The sequence below is a fragment of the Neurospora hispaniola genome (genome assembly GCF_033458365.1).
Source record: "Neurospora hispaniola strain FGSC 10403 chromosome Unknown B0T23scaffold_2, whole genome shotgun sequence".
NCBI lineage: Eukaryota > Fungi > Ascomycota > Sordariomycetes > Sordariales > Sordariaceae > Neurospora > Neurospora hispaniola.
Genome location: NW_026944407.1, coordinates 5265095 through 5279692, shown reverse-complemented (window position 1 = coordinate 5279692; position 14598 = coordinate 5265095). Strand labels below are relative to the sequence as shown.

Genomic DNA, 14598 nt, shown 5'->3' with positions numbered 1-14598 from the left:
GATGATACTCAACGTTGCGCAACTGGCGAATACTATAGACTTGGCTCGTCCTTTTCGACTAGGTATAAGTAAGTGCCTTGTAATCCCGCTATATTTCAGGGGGATATCTAATATGTCAAGCTCGATTGCCCTTTCAGCCGATGAAAAGCTTGAGCTGAGCTCTCTGGCCATTTTGGTCTGGCCTGTTCAAGCTTGCGGAAGCTCAACTTCCTCCCCCTCCCCCTCCCTTCCATAAGAGACTGTATAAATGCGATATGCGATAAAATGCTAATGAGGCATAACACTTATCCCTCCCATTCCTCCTCCACCACCCCTTTTCCCTCCTCCTGCACCACCGGCACCACCAGCACCACCAGCACCACCTCCCCTAGACCCAGCTCCTCCCCCTCTCGTCGTTGTCTTCGGCGCAGTAGATGCACCCCTCTTCCTTGCCGTCTTCGCGCCACTCCCACTCGCCTTCCGTTTCGTAACTCCCCCTCCTCCTGCACCACCACCACCACCAGCAGCCGAAGAACCAGCCCTCTTCTTCCTGTAATATTTCTTCCCACCTGCTCCTCCACCTCTCCATCCTGATCCTGATGCTCTCGATGAAGATCCTCCTGATGCGCGACCTGAGCCGTAGCTACCTTTGGACGAGCTGCCGCCGGAGGCGTACATGGAAAGTTGTTCACGGAGTCGAGCATCCTGCACGGCTTTGGAGACGGGCGGACCTGTTGAGCCGGAGAAGTAGCGGGAGGATTCGAGGTCATCATCATCATCATCTTCTTCTTCTTCGTCGGAGTTGTCGGAGGCGGTGATGGCGTCTGGATCGATGGCGTCGATATCGGGGTCGCTTAGCCCGTAGTCTTCTTCGTCTTGTTCGGCGATGGGTTCTCCGCGGCGGTTGACTGCTCGGCCTTTATCTTGGATTTGTCCCCCACGTGTCGACTGTGCCTTTCCTCGCCCCGCATTCCGCGATGGTGCACGAGCCGGAGGTTCATCCTCATCACTGCTAATCAAATCCACTACTTCATTCCCTCCTCCTCCTCCTCCTCCTCCTCCCTTCTTATTCCCTCCTTTTCCAGTCCCTGTCCTCCTGGGGCCCTCATCCCCATCCTCATCACCAGCCACAGCAGGATTATCATACCTTTCCCCCACCATCATCTCCCGATAATTTCCCCAAAACCGCTCCACAAGGGGGATGAACTTGGCACCATACCGATCTACTTTATCCTGGTTGATATCTGGGATCGCGCGCATCGCGTCCAACGTGCGCGTCCACCGGATCGCCATCTCGCGATACTGCGTTTCGGTAAAGATGGGTTTGCGCATGTGGTTCCTGTTGCGAAATTCCTCCTCGAAGACCTTGGCTTCTTCAACAAAGGCATCGACAATATCCTGGTGGACCTCGTCGAGCTGGGCATAACGGGGGTTTTGCATAGTGCGGGCGTCGATGGGCGGACCCAAAGTGGCTAGGTGTTGAGAGAGGGTTTGAGATTGTTGGGTGTGAGAGAGTGTGTCATAAAGGGTGGTTTGGCGGTGCTGAGGGCGGGTAGCGCGGGAAGATGGGCCGCGCCGCGAGGGGCGGACAGGTTCGAAGGCATCTTCTTCTTCCTCCTCGGGTTCAACATTATCGGATACGACAAAGTTATCGCGCTCGTAGCCGTTGGCGTGGAGAGGACCGTGAGGACCGTCGGAGCTGGGCTCTTCGTAATCGGCAATAAGGGTTGGTAAAACCTTTTTGGAACTTCGTTTCTTGGTGGCTCGAACGGGTGAAGAGACATTTGTTGATGTTGGCGGTCGTTGCAGGGTGGGAAGTTCTTGCTCATCCATGTCCTCGTCGACGCGACGGCTCCGCTGCTTAGACCGAGACGGGGGTTCGACGGACTTGTTCGAGGGAACTGGCAGCATCAACCGCTTGCCATTGTAAAGGTAAGCACCAGCTTCAGGGCCGGTCTGTACGAGCTGCTGTGTTAGCAAAGCAACAAAGCCAGATATGTAAGACCAACCGGGACAGCACTCACAATATAGTAGGTAATAGGCATCCCCGCTCCATTCATGATATTGTCCTCGCCCAGCGCCTTGTGGAAATTCAGCTGCAGCACGATCCTCTGCAGCTCCCTCTGCGTGCTCCCCTTGGCGATACCAAAGTGACACACGCCACCGTGCTCGTTCTTTCTCTTGCCCATCAGGATATCGCACAGCTTGCCCAGCGTGATGGGCTGCTGGCTCTTCACCACCTCGATGGCGGCGAAGGCGATTTCCGTAAAATCCCTCATCTCCGTCGACTTCGAGATGCGTCCGTTCCGGCAGTTATCGCATCCGTCTCTACACTTCCGGTAGTCAAACTCCTCGCCAAAGTAGCGGAGCACTTCTTCGCGCCGGCACGTGTGCTGCGACTCGCAATAGCTGACCACACGGTTGAGCATTTGTAGCTGACGCTCCTTTTGCGCGTAGTCACCTTCACCGTCGGCGATCATACGGCGTAGGGATTGAATGTCGCCATAGGCAAAGTACAAGTAGCAGTCCGATGGCTTGCCGTCACGTCCGGCGCGACCGGTTTCTTGGTAGTAACCTTCGAGCGATTTAGGTATGTGTTGGTGAATGACGAAGCGGACGTCGGGCTTGTCGATGCCCATGCCGAAGGCAATGGTGGCTACCACGACTTTGACTTGGCCGGTCTGCCATTCATGTTGAACGTTGATCTTTTCGTCGGTGGTGATGGAGGCATGGTAGTGCTTTGCTTTGATGCGGTGCTTTTCCTGGAGGTTTTTGGCGATGTTCTCGGCACTCTTTCTTGATAAAGTGTAGATGATACCCGTCTGGCCGTCATACTTCTCCTTGATCAACTCTGCGATGCGGGCAATCAGATTCTGCTCCTTCATCCTGACTTCATAGTAAAGGTTCGGCCGATTAAAGCTCTGGGAGAAAGTCTGGCAGTCCTCCATTGCCAGGTTGTGCTTGACATCCAAGATGACGTTCTGTGTTGCCGTCGCTGTCAAAGCCATGACCGGAACTCCGGGAAACCTCTTACGAAACTCTCCTATAGCTTTGTAATCAGGTCGGAAGTCATGGCCCCATTGACTGACGCAGTGAGCCTCGTCGATAACAATTCTAGCCAGCTTTTTCCTCCGGTAGAGATCCATCATCTTGTTGACGAATGTCTGGTTCTTGCTCACCATCTCCGGGGTGACATAGAGCAGTTGGAGCTCATGCTCAGGATGCTCAGCATCAAGCTTTTGAAACACCATTCGGCGCCTTTCTGAGTTCATGTCTCCGTTGAAAGCGTAAGCTTGGATCATCAGGTTTGCCAAATGGTTGACTTGATCCAGCATCAGACTTAGCAGAGGGGAGATGACGACTGTGATACCACGCGTCTTGCCACTCCTGACTACAGCCGGCAACTGATAGCACAGAGACTTTCCACCACCAGTCGGCATCAACACAAAGGCGTCCTTTCGAAAGTCAGCAAAGTCTATTTTCGTCTCCCCCTCCTCTCTCTCTCTCTTCTTGGTCTCTCCCAGATAGGTAAAGGACAGAGAACTCACCTTACCACCCAAAGTAGCATTAATAGCCTCCAACTGATTCTGTCTGAACCCCGACATCCGAAACCTATCCTTGAGAGCCTTCCTCACATCATTCGACCACGCATACTTCATCTTTTCGGGCGGCATCGACAACTTTGCATGTAAGGACTTGGCCTTCTTGGTATTGGCATTTTCGTTGCGTTTCCTCGGTTTGATCGTGGTCGCCGTGGATGTCGACATCACCGATTGTGATCGTAAGTGATTGTTGTTGTTGGTGGTGGTGGCGGCCGTAGAAGTATACGTCTCGGCGCTGTCTACTGCTGCCAGGAGGTCGGCATCGTCGTCTTCATCGTCAAAGTAATCGTGGCCGTGGACTGGCTTGGACGGGGCGGTTTTGAAAGGGCTGTTGCGCTGGGGAAGGGTGGCCTGAAAGGGAGCAGAAGCCGGGGCGTGCTGTTGTTCCATGAAGGGGTCTTTTTCGTCAAACATCATGGCTTCTTCCGCCGAGATGTCAGGAAACGAGTTATTGGTCGGTCTGCTCTGATACGACGCCGGAGTCTGGCGCGCCGTTTGAAAACTCGGCGTCGGAGGGGGTGGCATCCGGTGAGCAACCTGCTGCGCAGCAGGATGTTGAGTCTGCAATATGACCTGCTGGGAATTATGATACTCGGTCGTCGGCAAAACCGGGGCCTCGGTCCTCGTCGAAGGTGTCGGAGTCGCTATGATGATCGGCTTCTCCTCCTCCTCTTCCTCCTCCTTCTTTAGGTCAAAGCTCTTCTCCGTGATTCCCGCCGCCACGATAAGCCTTGTCAGACTCTTTACGATAGCCTCAATCTCATCATCCAGCTTGTCCAACTGCGCCATCAACTGATCCTCATACTCATCGTCTTCTTCGGCATAAGCGCGAACGATTTCCTCGTTGATCGAATCATGCTCTTTGCGTTTCTTGACGTACAACTTGTGTTCTTCCTGGAGGGCTCTGAGCGCAATGTCCCGTCGCTTGAGCATCTCCTTTTCCTTCTTCACCTCTTCGCGTGCCCTGTCTCTTTCTTCCCTAGGTAGTCGTAGACAGTCCCGCAGCTTGATCATGTTCTCCTGAAGCTCGTCATTAACGGCGCTCAGTTCTCTTTCCAAGATTGCGGGTGCGTTGACGAAAAGGTCTAGCAGGGGTTTGTGAAGCTTGTAGTCGAACTCCTCAAAGTTGCTGTTTTCCCTTGTGTTGAGGGGGTCTTCACTTGGTGGCGGCATTGACGGCGGCAGGGAGCTTTCGGCGAGTGTGCTACTCTGTGCAAAACTTGGGCCAACTGACGGCTGCTGTGTTGGCCTTTCGACCGACTCAAGCAGCTGGTTGCGCGGGGTGTTCAACGGCTCTAGCGGTTTTCGCTGTGATGGTAGATCCATGGGCGGCGGTGGTGGTGGTGGTCGACTTTCCACAGACTCTAGAGTCGGCAAAGTGGACTCGACCGGTGGCCTACTAGGCGTGTCCATAACCGTGTCTTCGTCCAAACCCAGTTCCCGTGTGGTGGTCCCACCGCTTCTGAAGAACTCCGCACTCCCAGGCAGCGACCCAGCAGAAAAGGGAGTGAATGCCTCGTCCTCCGAGTCCATCACTTCACTGCGCCGTGGCTTCTTGGCGGTGGTCGTACCTGGAACCTCTTCCGTTTGCTGCGGCTGGGGTCTTGGCGTCGTTAAACCTTTTGGCGATCCAGAGGACTTTCGCTTGCGGGAGTTGTCGACATCCGGACTCGACAGAAACGACGGTTCGTCATCTCTTGCAGCCTGTTGCCGGGTTTCCGCTGTGCGCTTCTCAACCGAAGCCTCCTTCCTCTTAGGAGACCGACCCCGTTGCAGCGATACTGTAGGCGGCAGTCTTGTTGACACAAACCTGGATGGAGCCTTTGATTTCGGAGTACTTTGCCGATCCCCGTCAACCAGCTCATTAATATCCATAAACTCGTCGTCCTCCTCGCCGTCATCATCATCAAAAAGCGAGACATGCTCATCCTTCATGATGTAGTCATTTGATATCTTCCGCTTCTTGACCTGGCGAGGCCTGCTCCCACCTCTTTCATCATCGGGGTCTGCACGCTCAGCAAAGTCCTCCCGCCACAGTAACTTGTCATCGCCGAACCCTATTAGCGAACTCGAAGCGACTGTGTTGTCATTGTCGGTGTGATCTTTGTCTTTGCCGTTCAGACCGTGGTCATGGCCGAGCTCTTCGGTAAGATCGACGGCATCGGAAAAGATATCGTCGTCTACGATCGGACTGTCGGGCGTGGGGGCGGGGTGACGGAGGTTCCTCTTGTTCTTGAGGTGTAAAGTGTGGGGAGCTGGCGAGTCGGTCTTTGGACGGACCAAGTTTGTCGAGGGGGACTGTCTCGCAGCTAGTGAAACCGAGTATGCGCGTTGGAGCGGGCCGACGCTGGCACCGGTGGTTGAAGCAGGTGTCAGTAGGTTTTGGGGAGGTCGTTGTTGGGGTGTGGGTTGGGGTCTTTGTGCATATGTAGTGTGTGCATGTTGCTGTGCTTGTTGTTGTTGTTGTTGCTGTTGCTGTTGCTGCTGCTGCTGTTGTCGTGCTTCTGATTGCGACCGCTGGCGCTTTTGTTGTTGATGTTGTTGTTGTTGTTGATCAAAGGTACTGGAACTGGCACTTCCGTGCTTAGCAGAAGCTGACCTAGACCCAGAGCCTGTCGTTGACGACGACAAGGAGACCAAGTGCGGCCGTGGCAGGTTATTCTTGACTGAGAGCTTCGCCATTCCTCCTCCTCCAAGTCCAACTGAATTCTGATCCGTCGATGCTCCTACCTCGGGGGCAATCTGTTGGCGTGTAGCGGGTCGGGCGTCATTTGTCGAGGATGTGTTTGTGTATCTCGAGGTCGCAAGGGTTGAGGTTGAGGTTGAGGTCGGGTTTGGGGTTGGTTGTTGGGTTCGTTGTTGAATTGGTTGTGGTGGTGGAGGTGGTGGTGGTCCCAGTGGTTGTTGTTGTTGTTGCTGCTGAACTGGTCCTCCTCCTCCCACTCTTCCTCCTCCTCTTCCTCTTCCTGCTCCTCCAAGACTTCCACTTCCACTGACTTGTGGATTGGTGACAGCCGGAGTTGAGGAATACAAGTGGAATAAATTGTTATCTTGTGAAAACCCCGTCGAGGAATAACCGTCTTCGATCGCGCTTGGTGTTGTTGTTGCTGCTGTCGTCGTTGTAGGCTGTGTCGCCGCAGCAGCAGCAGAAGGATACACGGGCCCCTGTGGAACGACAATGGAATTTCCCGATCTCTTCAACCAAGAAACTTGTTCGCCCCAATTGTTGCGCGTCATGAGCGTGGATTGCGCTGTCGAACTGGTGAGCAACCGGCCGAGCACGCCGCCGGACGCATTGGGATTTAGCACTGTATCACCACCACTGTTACTGCTACTACTAGTAGAGGCAGCAGCAGCAGTAACTGAGCCGGCAGTGAAATGGTAAAGAACTTTTAGGGAATGAGGCACCCACGACGCCAGCGACGAACTGAAAGAAGACGTGGAAGGAGAAGACGAAGACGTGGAAGGCGGCAGCGGTACCTGGTGGTTAGAGGTATTCTGCAGCACCGAAGAAGTAAAAGTCCTCAACGACAAAGACAACTGATTGGATCGCGTGTCAGACGTGTTCTGCTGCTCCTGCTGCTGCTGCTGCTGCTGCTGCTGTTGCTGCTCCTGCTCCTGCTCCTGCGGCGGCGGCGGCGGCGACAGTGGGGTACTAGTACCTGTACCAGTACTTGTGCTCGAACTCGTACAGGAGCTTCCTTCCCGTTCCCGTTCCGCCATGGCGCGAAACAAAAACACACACCGCCCCACTCCAAACGCGCCGTCAGGTGCTTGCGCGTGCCTGCTTGGCCTAGGCGGTTAGTGCAGGTTTTGGCTGGGAAATCCTTATCTGCATATGCCAAAGCATCTACCCCCTGTTTCGTACAGTCTTATAAGAGATGGCGAGAAGGAGTGGAATGAATCAATGTGATCTCCAGACAGTTGCCTAAGATGCGATGGAAACCTTGGCCTTGGGAGCTTCGTTGCGAGTGCCTTGACAGACAACGTCTATCCATCCGCAGCTGATCCGTTGATTCAATCGAGGTACGTATGGAAGCAGACGATTTTCGTCAGAGCCTTGCTTTTCTCTTGTCACTGAAGGGTCGCCGTTAGTTCCGTCGTGGGTAAAATCCCAACTTGATTCAAATTGCTGCTGTCTTGAAGGCTGATATCGTTTGTTCAAAGGCCCATCCTCGTATGGCTTGTTGTAGTCAGTTTGTTGATATTCGAAGTAGCTGTACCGAGATACGCGGCGATGAAGATGTACATGGGAAATGTGCCGAATTCAATGTTGCTCCTGCTGCTCCTGCTGGTTATGCTGTCGTTACCGTTACCGTCAACAAGTCGCCGAATAGAAGTGTATCTTGAACTCCGTGATTGCAAAGCTCCCGGCACCAGGTCGTTTGGATTCGCAGGTGCCTTGTGGCAGTGACCGATGATATCAAAGCCAAGGTTTCTCTCCAAACAAGAAATCAAAGAAATGAAAAAAAAGTCGGACGGAACCAAGCCTCGCTGTCGTGACTCCCAAGATGGTCACAAGCTTCGTATATCGTGAGCTCAGGTGCCTGTAAACAAGTGAATATTCTCGGTGGTCCAAGTTGTAAGGTCATCACCTGCTTCGTTGCTGTATCGTGTTCGCCGTTGAGTCGTCAGTCGTTCAGCCATCAATCGTCAATCCTCCACTCATCCAGTCATCGTATCCGTCAGTCGTCACCCATTCAGTCACCTCTCATGCCACATCCACCACATCTCCCCCTCCAGTCCTCCTCCTCCCATTTATCACTCACCCCCATCTCACCTCCCCTCCCCCTCACCTCATTCCCCATCCTCTCCACAAACGGGGCCCCCCCGCCCCTCCGCAAGCGGACTCCATTTCTGGTCTTATGCAATCTGATGTTCGACCCTCCTCCATTTGCTGGTAAATAAGGTGGGATCGAGGGAATCGCCATCTTCAATTTTCATCGAACCGGAAAGAAGAAATATCGAGTAATTTGCGGAGATCAAAGCAGATAAAAGAATGAAAAAAGATAGTGAATTAGGAAGGACATCTCTGAATTACAATCAGAAATGGAGAAAGGAGTGAGTATTAGTATAGTTGAGATCTTACAAGGCTGTGAATATACCTCTGTGTAATTGTCAGGTGTTGGTGGTTACTACCATGTACTTTATAAAATCATGTTGTGGAGGATATTTGGGTAGGATGAGTTATATGAGGAAAAGGAAAGAAGAAGCGGAGTGAAAGAGTAGAAGGTTGATTGATGATAGAGGGGAAGAGGTAAGTAAATATTATGGGCGGGCAATCATACGATCTTGTTTGCCTAGGTGAGATCTTGTGTCACGTTGGACACTTTCTCCTAAAGATCTCTAGTACTCGACACACTCGCAATCCTCACAACGGCCACTCCCTCCTAGACAAACGGTCAGTCACCACCCAGCACACGATCACTTCGCACGCACAATATCTTTGCCGTAGCAACGCTCATGTGTATTCAACAAGTATATTACCACCAGTGTAATCAATGCCTCCAGTACTTTTCCTTCTATGACCACCTGCAATCACCGCACCCAATCCAGGGGCATCACAATGCCCTGCCACCGCATGCCACACTTACGACCCCTAAGAAAGAAAAATGAACAAAATAAAAGAAACTCTCTCCACCCAAACTTGCCAAGTTCCAACCGAGAAGCCAAAACCAAAACCAAAAGAAGCCAGCCCTGCGCCGTGCGGGAACCATGAACAGAAGAATTGAGAGAGCTATGAGATATGTGGTATGTGTTTGTATATATCACACGAAAATCCCCAACGGTGTGCTGTGAAACCCAGCCGTGTGTACATGAACAAGTATGTAAGGATGTGTGAAGCTTTTGCGTGTGTGTGATCTATGCAGCAAGGTGGGAAAAAATAAACAAAAAATCAAAGCAAGCGTCAAAGTGTGATGACGAAGCGAATTAGGTGATCAAGGAGATATGTAAGTCGACCGTGAACGCCAGTGTTTGTCGCTTGTTGAGTGAGTGATAAGGAGAATATGTTGACGTCGTAGAGACAGACGGGTAGGTGGGTACATGATGGTAATAGATGATGATGATATGACGATGTTAATGATGATGCAGGCAAACCCCATGAGGTGTGCCGTCATTGCTGAAAAATGCACGTTAAAAGGGGAGAAAAGGGGGAGGGTATCTCAACAACAGACAAATCCAAAACACAGAGAGAAATGTCATTCCAAAAGTCATTCCGGCTCTCTTCCAGCCAGCCTTTCCACCGCATGTTCGCTGTATCGACAGCCACCATGGTATCTTTCGGGGCGGGGCTTTTTAACCCCCTCTCTTCAACCCCATCCCCTCTACGCCCAAGTTCGGCACCTCCACATCCTTCAGCCCCAAAACACCCTCACCCCTCCTCCGCTCCACAAAGCTGTTGCACTCGCTCACCACCAGACTCCACTCCGCCAGCGCTCTGCCAGTATACACCGCGCCCGAGGCATAAATCCCTACGGGCTTCTGAGCGCGGACGGCTAGGTGCAGACGGTTGACTTCGCTGTCGAACCCACTAGGAGGAGGCGAACGCGCGCGTGCGAAAGGGCTGCCGTCTCGCATTCTTGCAGCAGAGCGAGTATCAACCAGCGGACCTTCATCATCAGACGACTCGCCAATGTGGAACATTGCAACGTTGCCGCCTGTTGAGCGGCGGCGGTTTGGGTTTTTTTCTGAGCTGGCTTCGCTTGAGAGCGGACGAGCGTTGCGGACGTGGCTGATTAGGCCTGTCTCTGATTGTCCGCTGCAGCGACGGGCGAAGGGTGAGAGACCAGAGTTGATGACAGGCGAGCCAGGGCTGCTGTAGACCTCGCGGTTGAGAGGTCCATCGGAGGAGACGGCGGCGCAATTGAGAATCCTCGAATGAGCGGGAGCTGGAAGGCGAGGCCGGTACAGGACCATGTCGCGCTGGGGACCGACGGTGCCTTGCCATGTGAGAGCGAACCGGAACACAAAAGTGGCCGCATCAGAGACAGGGGCAGATCCGTTTGATGAACCCGAGTCGGATGTCGGCTTGGCGTTCATTGCGGAGTTCTGCTTTCCAGGCGGAGGAGGACCGGCCCGAGCTGCAGCGGCCGCAGCCGTTTCGCGCCTAGCTTGCTCGAGTTCTTCATCCCATGTCCGCTTGCCGTTTGTGGCACCATTAGGTAGGTGGGCCTGCGAAGCGGTAAAAGAGAGAACCTTGCCCAGGAGAGACCATCTCTTCTTGGAAGTCTCTTCGACCCTTATGCTCGACCTGCTTTCAGTGCTGGTGGACTGGTAGTCGAAGGAGCCATCCATTCCTGGGAAGGAGGTGGTGAAGGAGTCAAAGCCAAGGTACAAGGGCGTCTGCGCCGGCTGGAATTCGCTTCGGATGATCAGGAATCGTTTGCCGGGTGTTGGGAGACACGGTGCTCTTGAAGGGGGCATACGACCCTCAGCTTCAGCAGTCTGCCACATCCAGAGATAGTGTGACCAGACGGCTCTCAATCGCTGTGCAACAAGCAGGAAGATTTTGCTACGTAATGGTCAGCACACCAGTACAAAGACCAGCGAGGAACAAAGGATGACTTACTTGTCCAGCTCATTAACACTTCCAGTGTCCCTGCAAACACGCCAACACAGGAGACGCATGTAGTAGGCGCGAACCATGGGACACCAGTGATTGAAAAACCTTTCAAAGGTCTCGTCCGTCAACAACCACTCGCAGCACAGTCGCTCCTTGCGTACCGGATCAGCAACGATAGCATCCCACACTGAGTAAAGGAATGAGATGATACGAATCTCTGACATGGTGTTGTTGGAATCCATAATCAACTTGCTGACCTCGAACCAAAAGGGCCAATCAATATAGTTAACGAGTGAACCGCTAGGGGTATCAGGGGTGGCGATGCTGTTGTTCTGGTTATCCTGGTATGCGTTGAAAGCCGTGAGCGCCTCCTGAAGGAAGTCGCAAAGCATGAAGCAAGCGGCGTGGTCATATTTGGAGGTCCGCTTGGTAGCGGCGACCATAACGGCCATGAATGACTCGGCAAAATTATGCCTGATCTCGGATCCAATTACAGACTTCCCCAACAACATGTCCTTCAGCAGGGCAACAAGTCTGTTTTCGTCCATCCCCTTCAAGACATTGCTGGGTAGTGAGAGCCCAGTGGCTCCAGTCATGGTCGCGTCGGTACCATGGAGACTGTCGGCGATCGGTGGTCCTAACAATGCGTCCATAGAGGCCTGACGGTGAATCGCGCCATCCAAGGTCGAGAGAAGCTGAGCATGCACCAGGACGAAACCGGGGGCACGCGCCTTCTCAACTAGAGGAAGGCCTTGCGGCATGAAGTCAGCACAAAGGATGTGATAGTACTTGCAAAAGATATAGAACAAGTCGGTATCGCCTCCTCGCCATCTGGAGACCCAGGAACCGTGCCAGGCAGGCTTTGTCAGGGTGACGGGCGGCTTTGCTGCCATGCGCAACTTGTTGCCCAGTGTCTTGACTGACGTCCAACCCCACTGTCCAAGATGTGGTGGGAAGAGCGCCACAAGGTCCTCACTCTCGCCTTTGCTCCTCCTTGGAAGCCCCAACTCGTCAGACGTCCGGCGCAGAAGGTCGCTATTCAATTGCCAAAGACGCACGAGAATGTCCGCTACCCCGGGAACGAAGAAAAAGGCATAGGCGCATGCCTTGCCACTCCAGTTGACCAAGCTAAGAGGCGCATGTCGTAGACACATCTTGTCTACTACGAGAGCCATCTGCCTGGCAAGGCTGTTGACGAACATGGTCCGGACATTATGCTCGGCGGATTGGGCGACAAAGTCAATGGCAGCCAACTCGGCCTCGTCTGCGGTGGACTGTGTCGACGATCGGCCGCGCACACGCTCCTCTGGCGAACGTTGAGATAGCGGCTGAAAAGAGCTGGTGCAGGACCTCCACTCTGGGCGCATCATGAGTATAGTAATGGTTTCGAGTAACGTCGGTCTGTCAACGCCTGCGACTGGCTGTAGATTAGTGCCCAACGTGGGAGGAGGGGGCGTCACAGGGCCGGTGCCCGCGGACGCGGCGAAAGCATTCCTATCCAGCCTGGACTGCCCAGCATCCAACATGTCCAAAAGGCCGTTCCACCATTTGTTCAAGATCGTTACTCGGCGCTCAAAGTCTTCGGGGGCGAGCAGCTTTGTGTTCGTGTTGGATGGGTGGTGTGACGTGCTGCGGAGAAAAGGTACAAGCGTCGATCGTACTACGTTCATGCGCATGGGGGTCGAATTCTTGGCCACGAATCTGGAAAACTCGCTATCGAGCGTTCGGAAGGTCGACCATAGCGGGTCGCCGGACGTAGGGTGTGGCATTGTGATGCTCGTGTCTGCGGTTGAGTGGGATGCGTGTTCGGAGGTAGCTGCTGTAACAATGGTGTCCAGAGACGAATTCCTCGTTGTGGATGGGGCGTCGCTGTTGCTGCTCGAAACATCGTGTTTGGCATCCTTTGCTTGCAACAATTTTTTAGCGGGTGTGGTGGTTGGGGTGGACTGATTAACGGGCTTTGCCGCGGAAGTGCTGGTGTCAATGCCGGAGGACGCGTTGCTGTCAAGGTCACTTGATTTGGAGCTGATGACAGATGAAGCTGATATCGAGGTAGTTGACAAGCTTCTGGAGAACAAGACACTTTGCGGTCGCTGTTTTATCCGAGCCACAAAGCTGCTTGCCCGATGTAGAGCTCGACTACGGCTGCTGCTTTCTTGTGGCCGGCTGGCATCTGCGTCACCACCTGCCCCTGTGGCGCTCCCACTAACACCCCCATCGGACTTATCCCTCTTACTGCCAAGCCTGAGCAATCCTTCCACTTTGGACGTCCTGCGTCCTTCACTGTGCCCGCCCTCGACTGGCGATTGTTTTGTGAGGGTTTTGGGGGGTAGTGACGGGGACCTCGAAGACGGGATCCACGAGCGCCTCGCATAATCGGCAAAGGATTCTACATTGGCCGTCTTGGGTCTCTGCAATTCCTTTACATCCTCCAGCGCGGCCTCCTGCGTTCCGGTACCATGATTCGGCTTCGACAGTTTTCTGGTGCGACGGTCCTCGGCGGTCTCCTTGGCGTCATAGATCACAGTCGTGGTCGAACCAGGCATCCATGATCGCCGACGATCGATCATTGAGTTCCTATGAGAAAGGGATTCTCGGGCTGGCGACTTGGGAGGGATAATTGGGGCCGTCGACGTCGTGGTCGTGGTCGTAGTTGTCTTCGCTGTGGTCAGCTCGGTTGTGCTGACGGTTAAAATAGCGGGCGCAACGGGCGCAATAGCGGGCGGTGTCTCTGGCTCTGCGTCCTTGATTGTAACGACTGTTTCCTTCGAGGCCACACCACGCAAAGGCTCGATCTTGGAGCCAATGCTAAAAGACCGTCCAAGCTCTGCAGCAAAGTCTAGTGTAAGTGGAACATTGAGGTCGGGGAGGGTTGGGGGAGCGCTCGTGGGGGAGATGGGACTGGTGGGAGAGTTGAGCAAGTCGATGCGACTGGAAAGAGAGTTGCAGCGGCCGGAGGTAAAGAGGGTGGACAGCCTGTGGATATGGGTCTCAGATGGACTGGTGGGCGACTTGGTCGTCTTCGTAAGTATCTGCGCAGACCCAGTCATCCCAGTGTCGAAGCCAGTGCGGGGGATGTCGAGTTTCAGCAAGCCTTCCGGCTTTGGGTCTACCGGTGTGTCGTTTCCGCTGGAGCTGAGCGCCGGAGTGATGCTGGTGATTGACGTCCGGTTGAGCCGCGATTTGCCCCTGCTAAAGGGCGAGCTTGGCTTGCTGGCTTGGTTACTGTCGTGGTCGGCCGTGGTTCGCGATTGGAGACTCTTTGGAGAGTCGAAAGCGTGCAGCGCTGTGGCCCTGCTGCCCTGTTCTGGTCTCACGATGTCCATACCTCTACGGGCTGGCGGCGTGGGTACCGTATAGACTATCAGAATGAGGATAATCTGCGGTGGTGCTGGGATACTGCCGGATGCAAAATGCAGCAGCAAGCAGCAAGCAAGCAGCACAGAGCCAGCA

At 53.9% G+C, this 14598-nt stretch overlaps 2 protein-coding genes across 2 annotated transcripts; both read right to left on the bottom strand.

The window, feature by feature from the left end:
* Window positions 1-267: 267 nt before the first annotated feature.
* On the bottom strand, window positions 268-6263 carry B0T23DRAFT_312595 (uncharacterized protein; the record flags this gene model as incomplete). The annotated part of the gene is made up of 3 exons (XM_062834696.1): window positions 268-1935; window positions 2004-3434; window positions 3528-6263. The coding sequence occupies 3 exons, from the start codon at window positions 6261-6263 to the stop codon at window positions 268-270; spliced, it is 5835 nt and encodes a 1944-aa protein (XP_062696316.1).
* A 3615-nt stretch (window positions 6264-9878) lies between these two features.
* On the bottom strand, window positions 9879-14471 carry B0T23DRAFT_312615 (uncharacterized protein; the record flags this gene model as incomplete). The annotated part of the gene is made up of 2 exons (XM_062834698.1): window positions 9879-11094; window positions 11152-14471. The coding sequence occupies 2 exons, from the start codon at window positions 14469-14471 to the stop codon at window positions 9879-9881; spliced, it is 4536 nt and encodes a 1511-aa protein (XP_062696315.1).
* Between the last annotated feature and the right edge of the window lie 127 nt (window positions 14472-14598).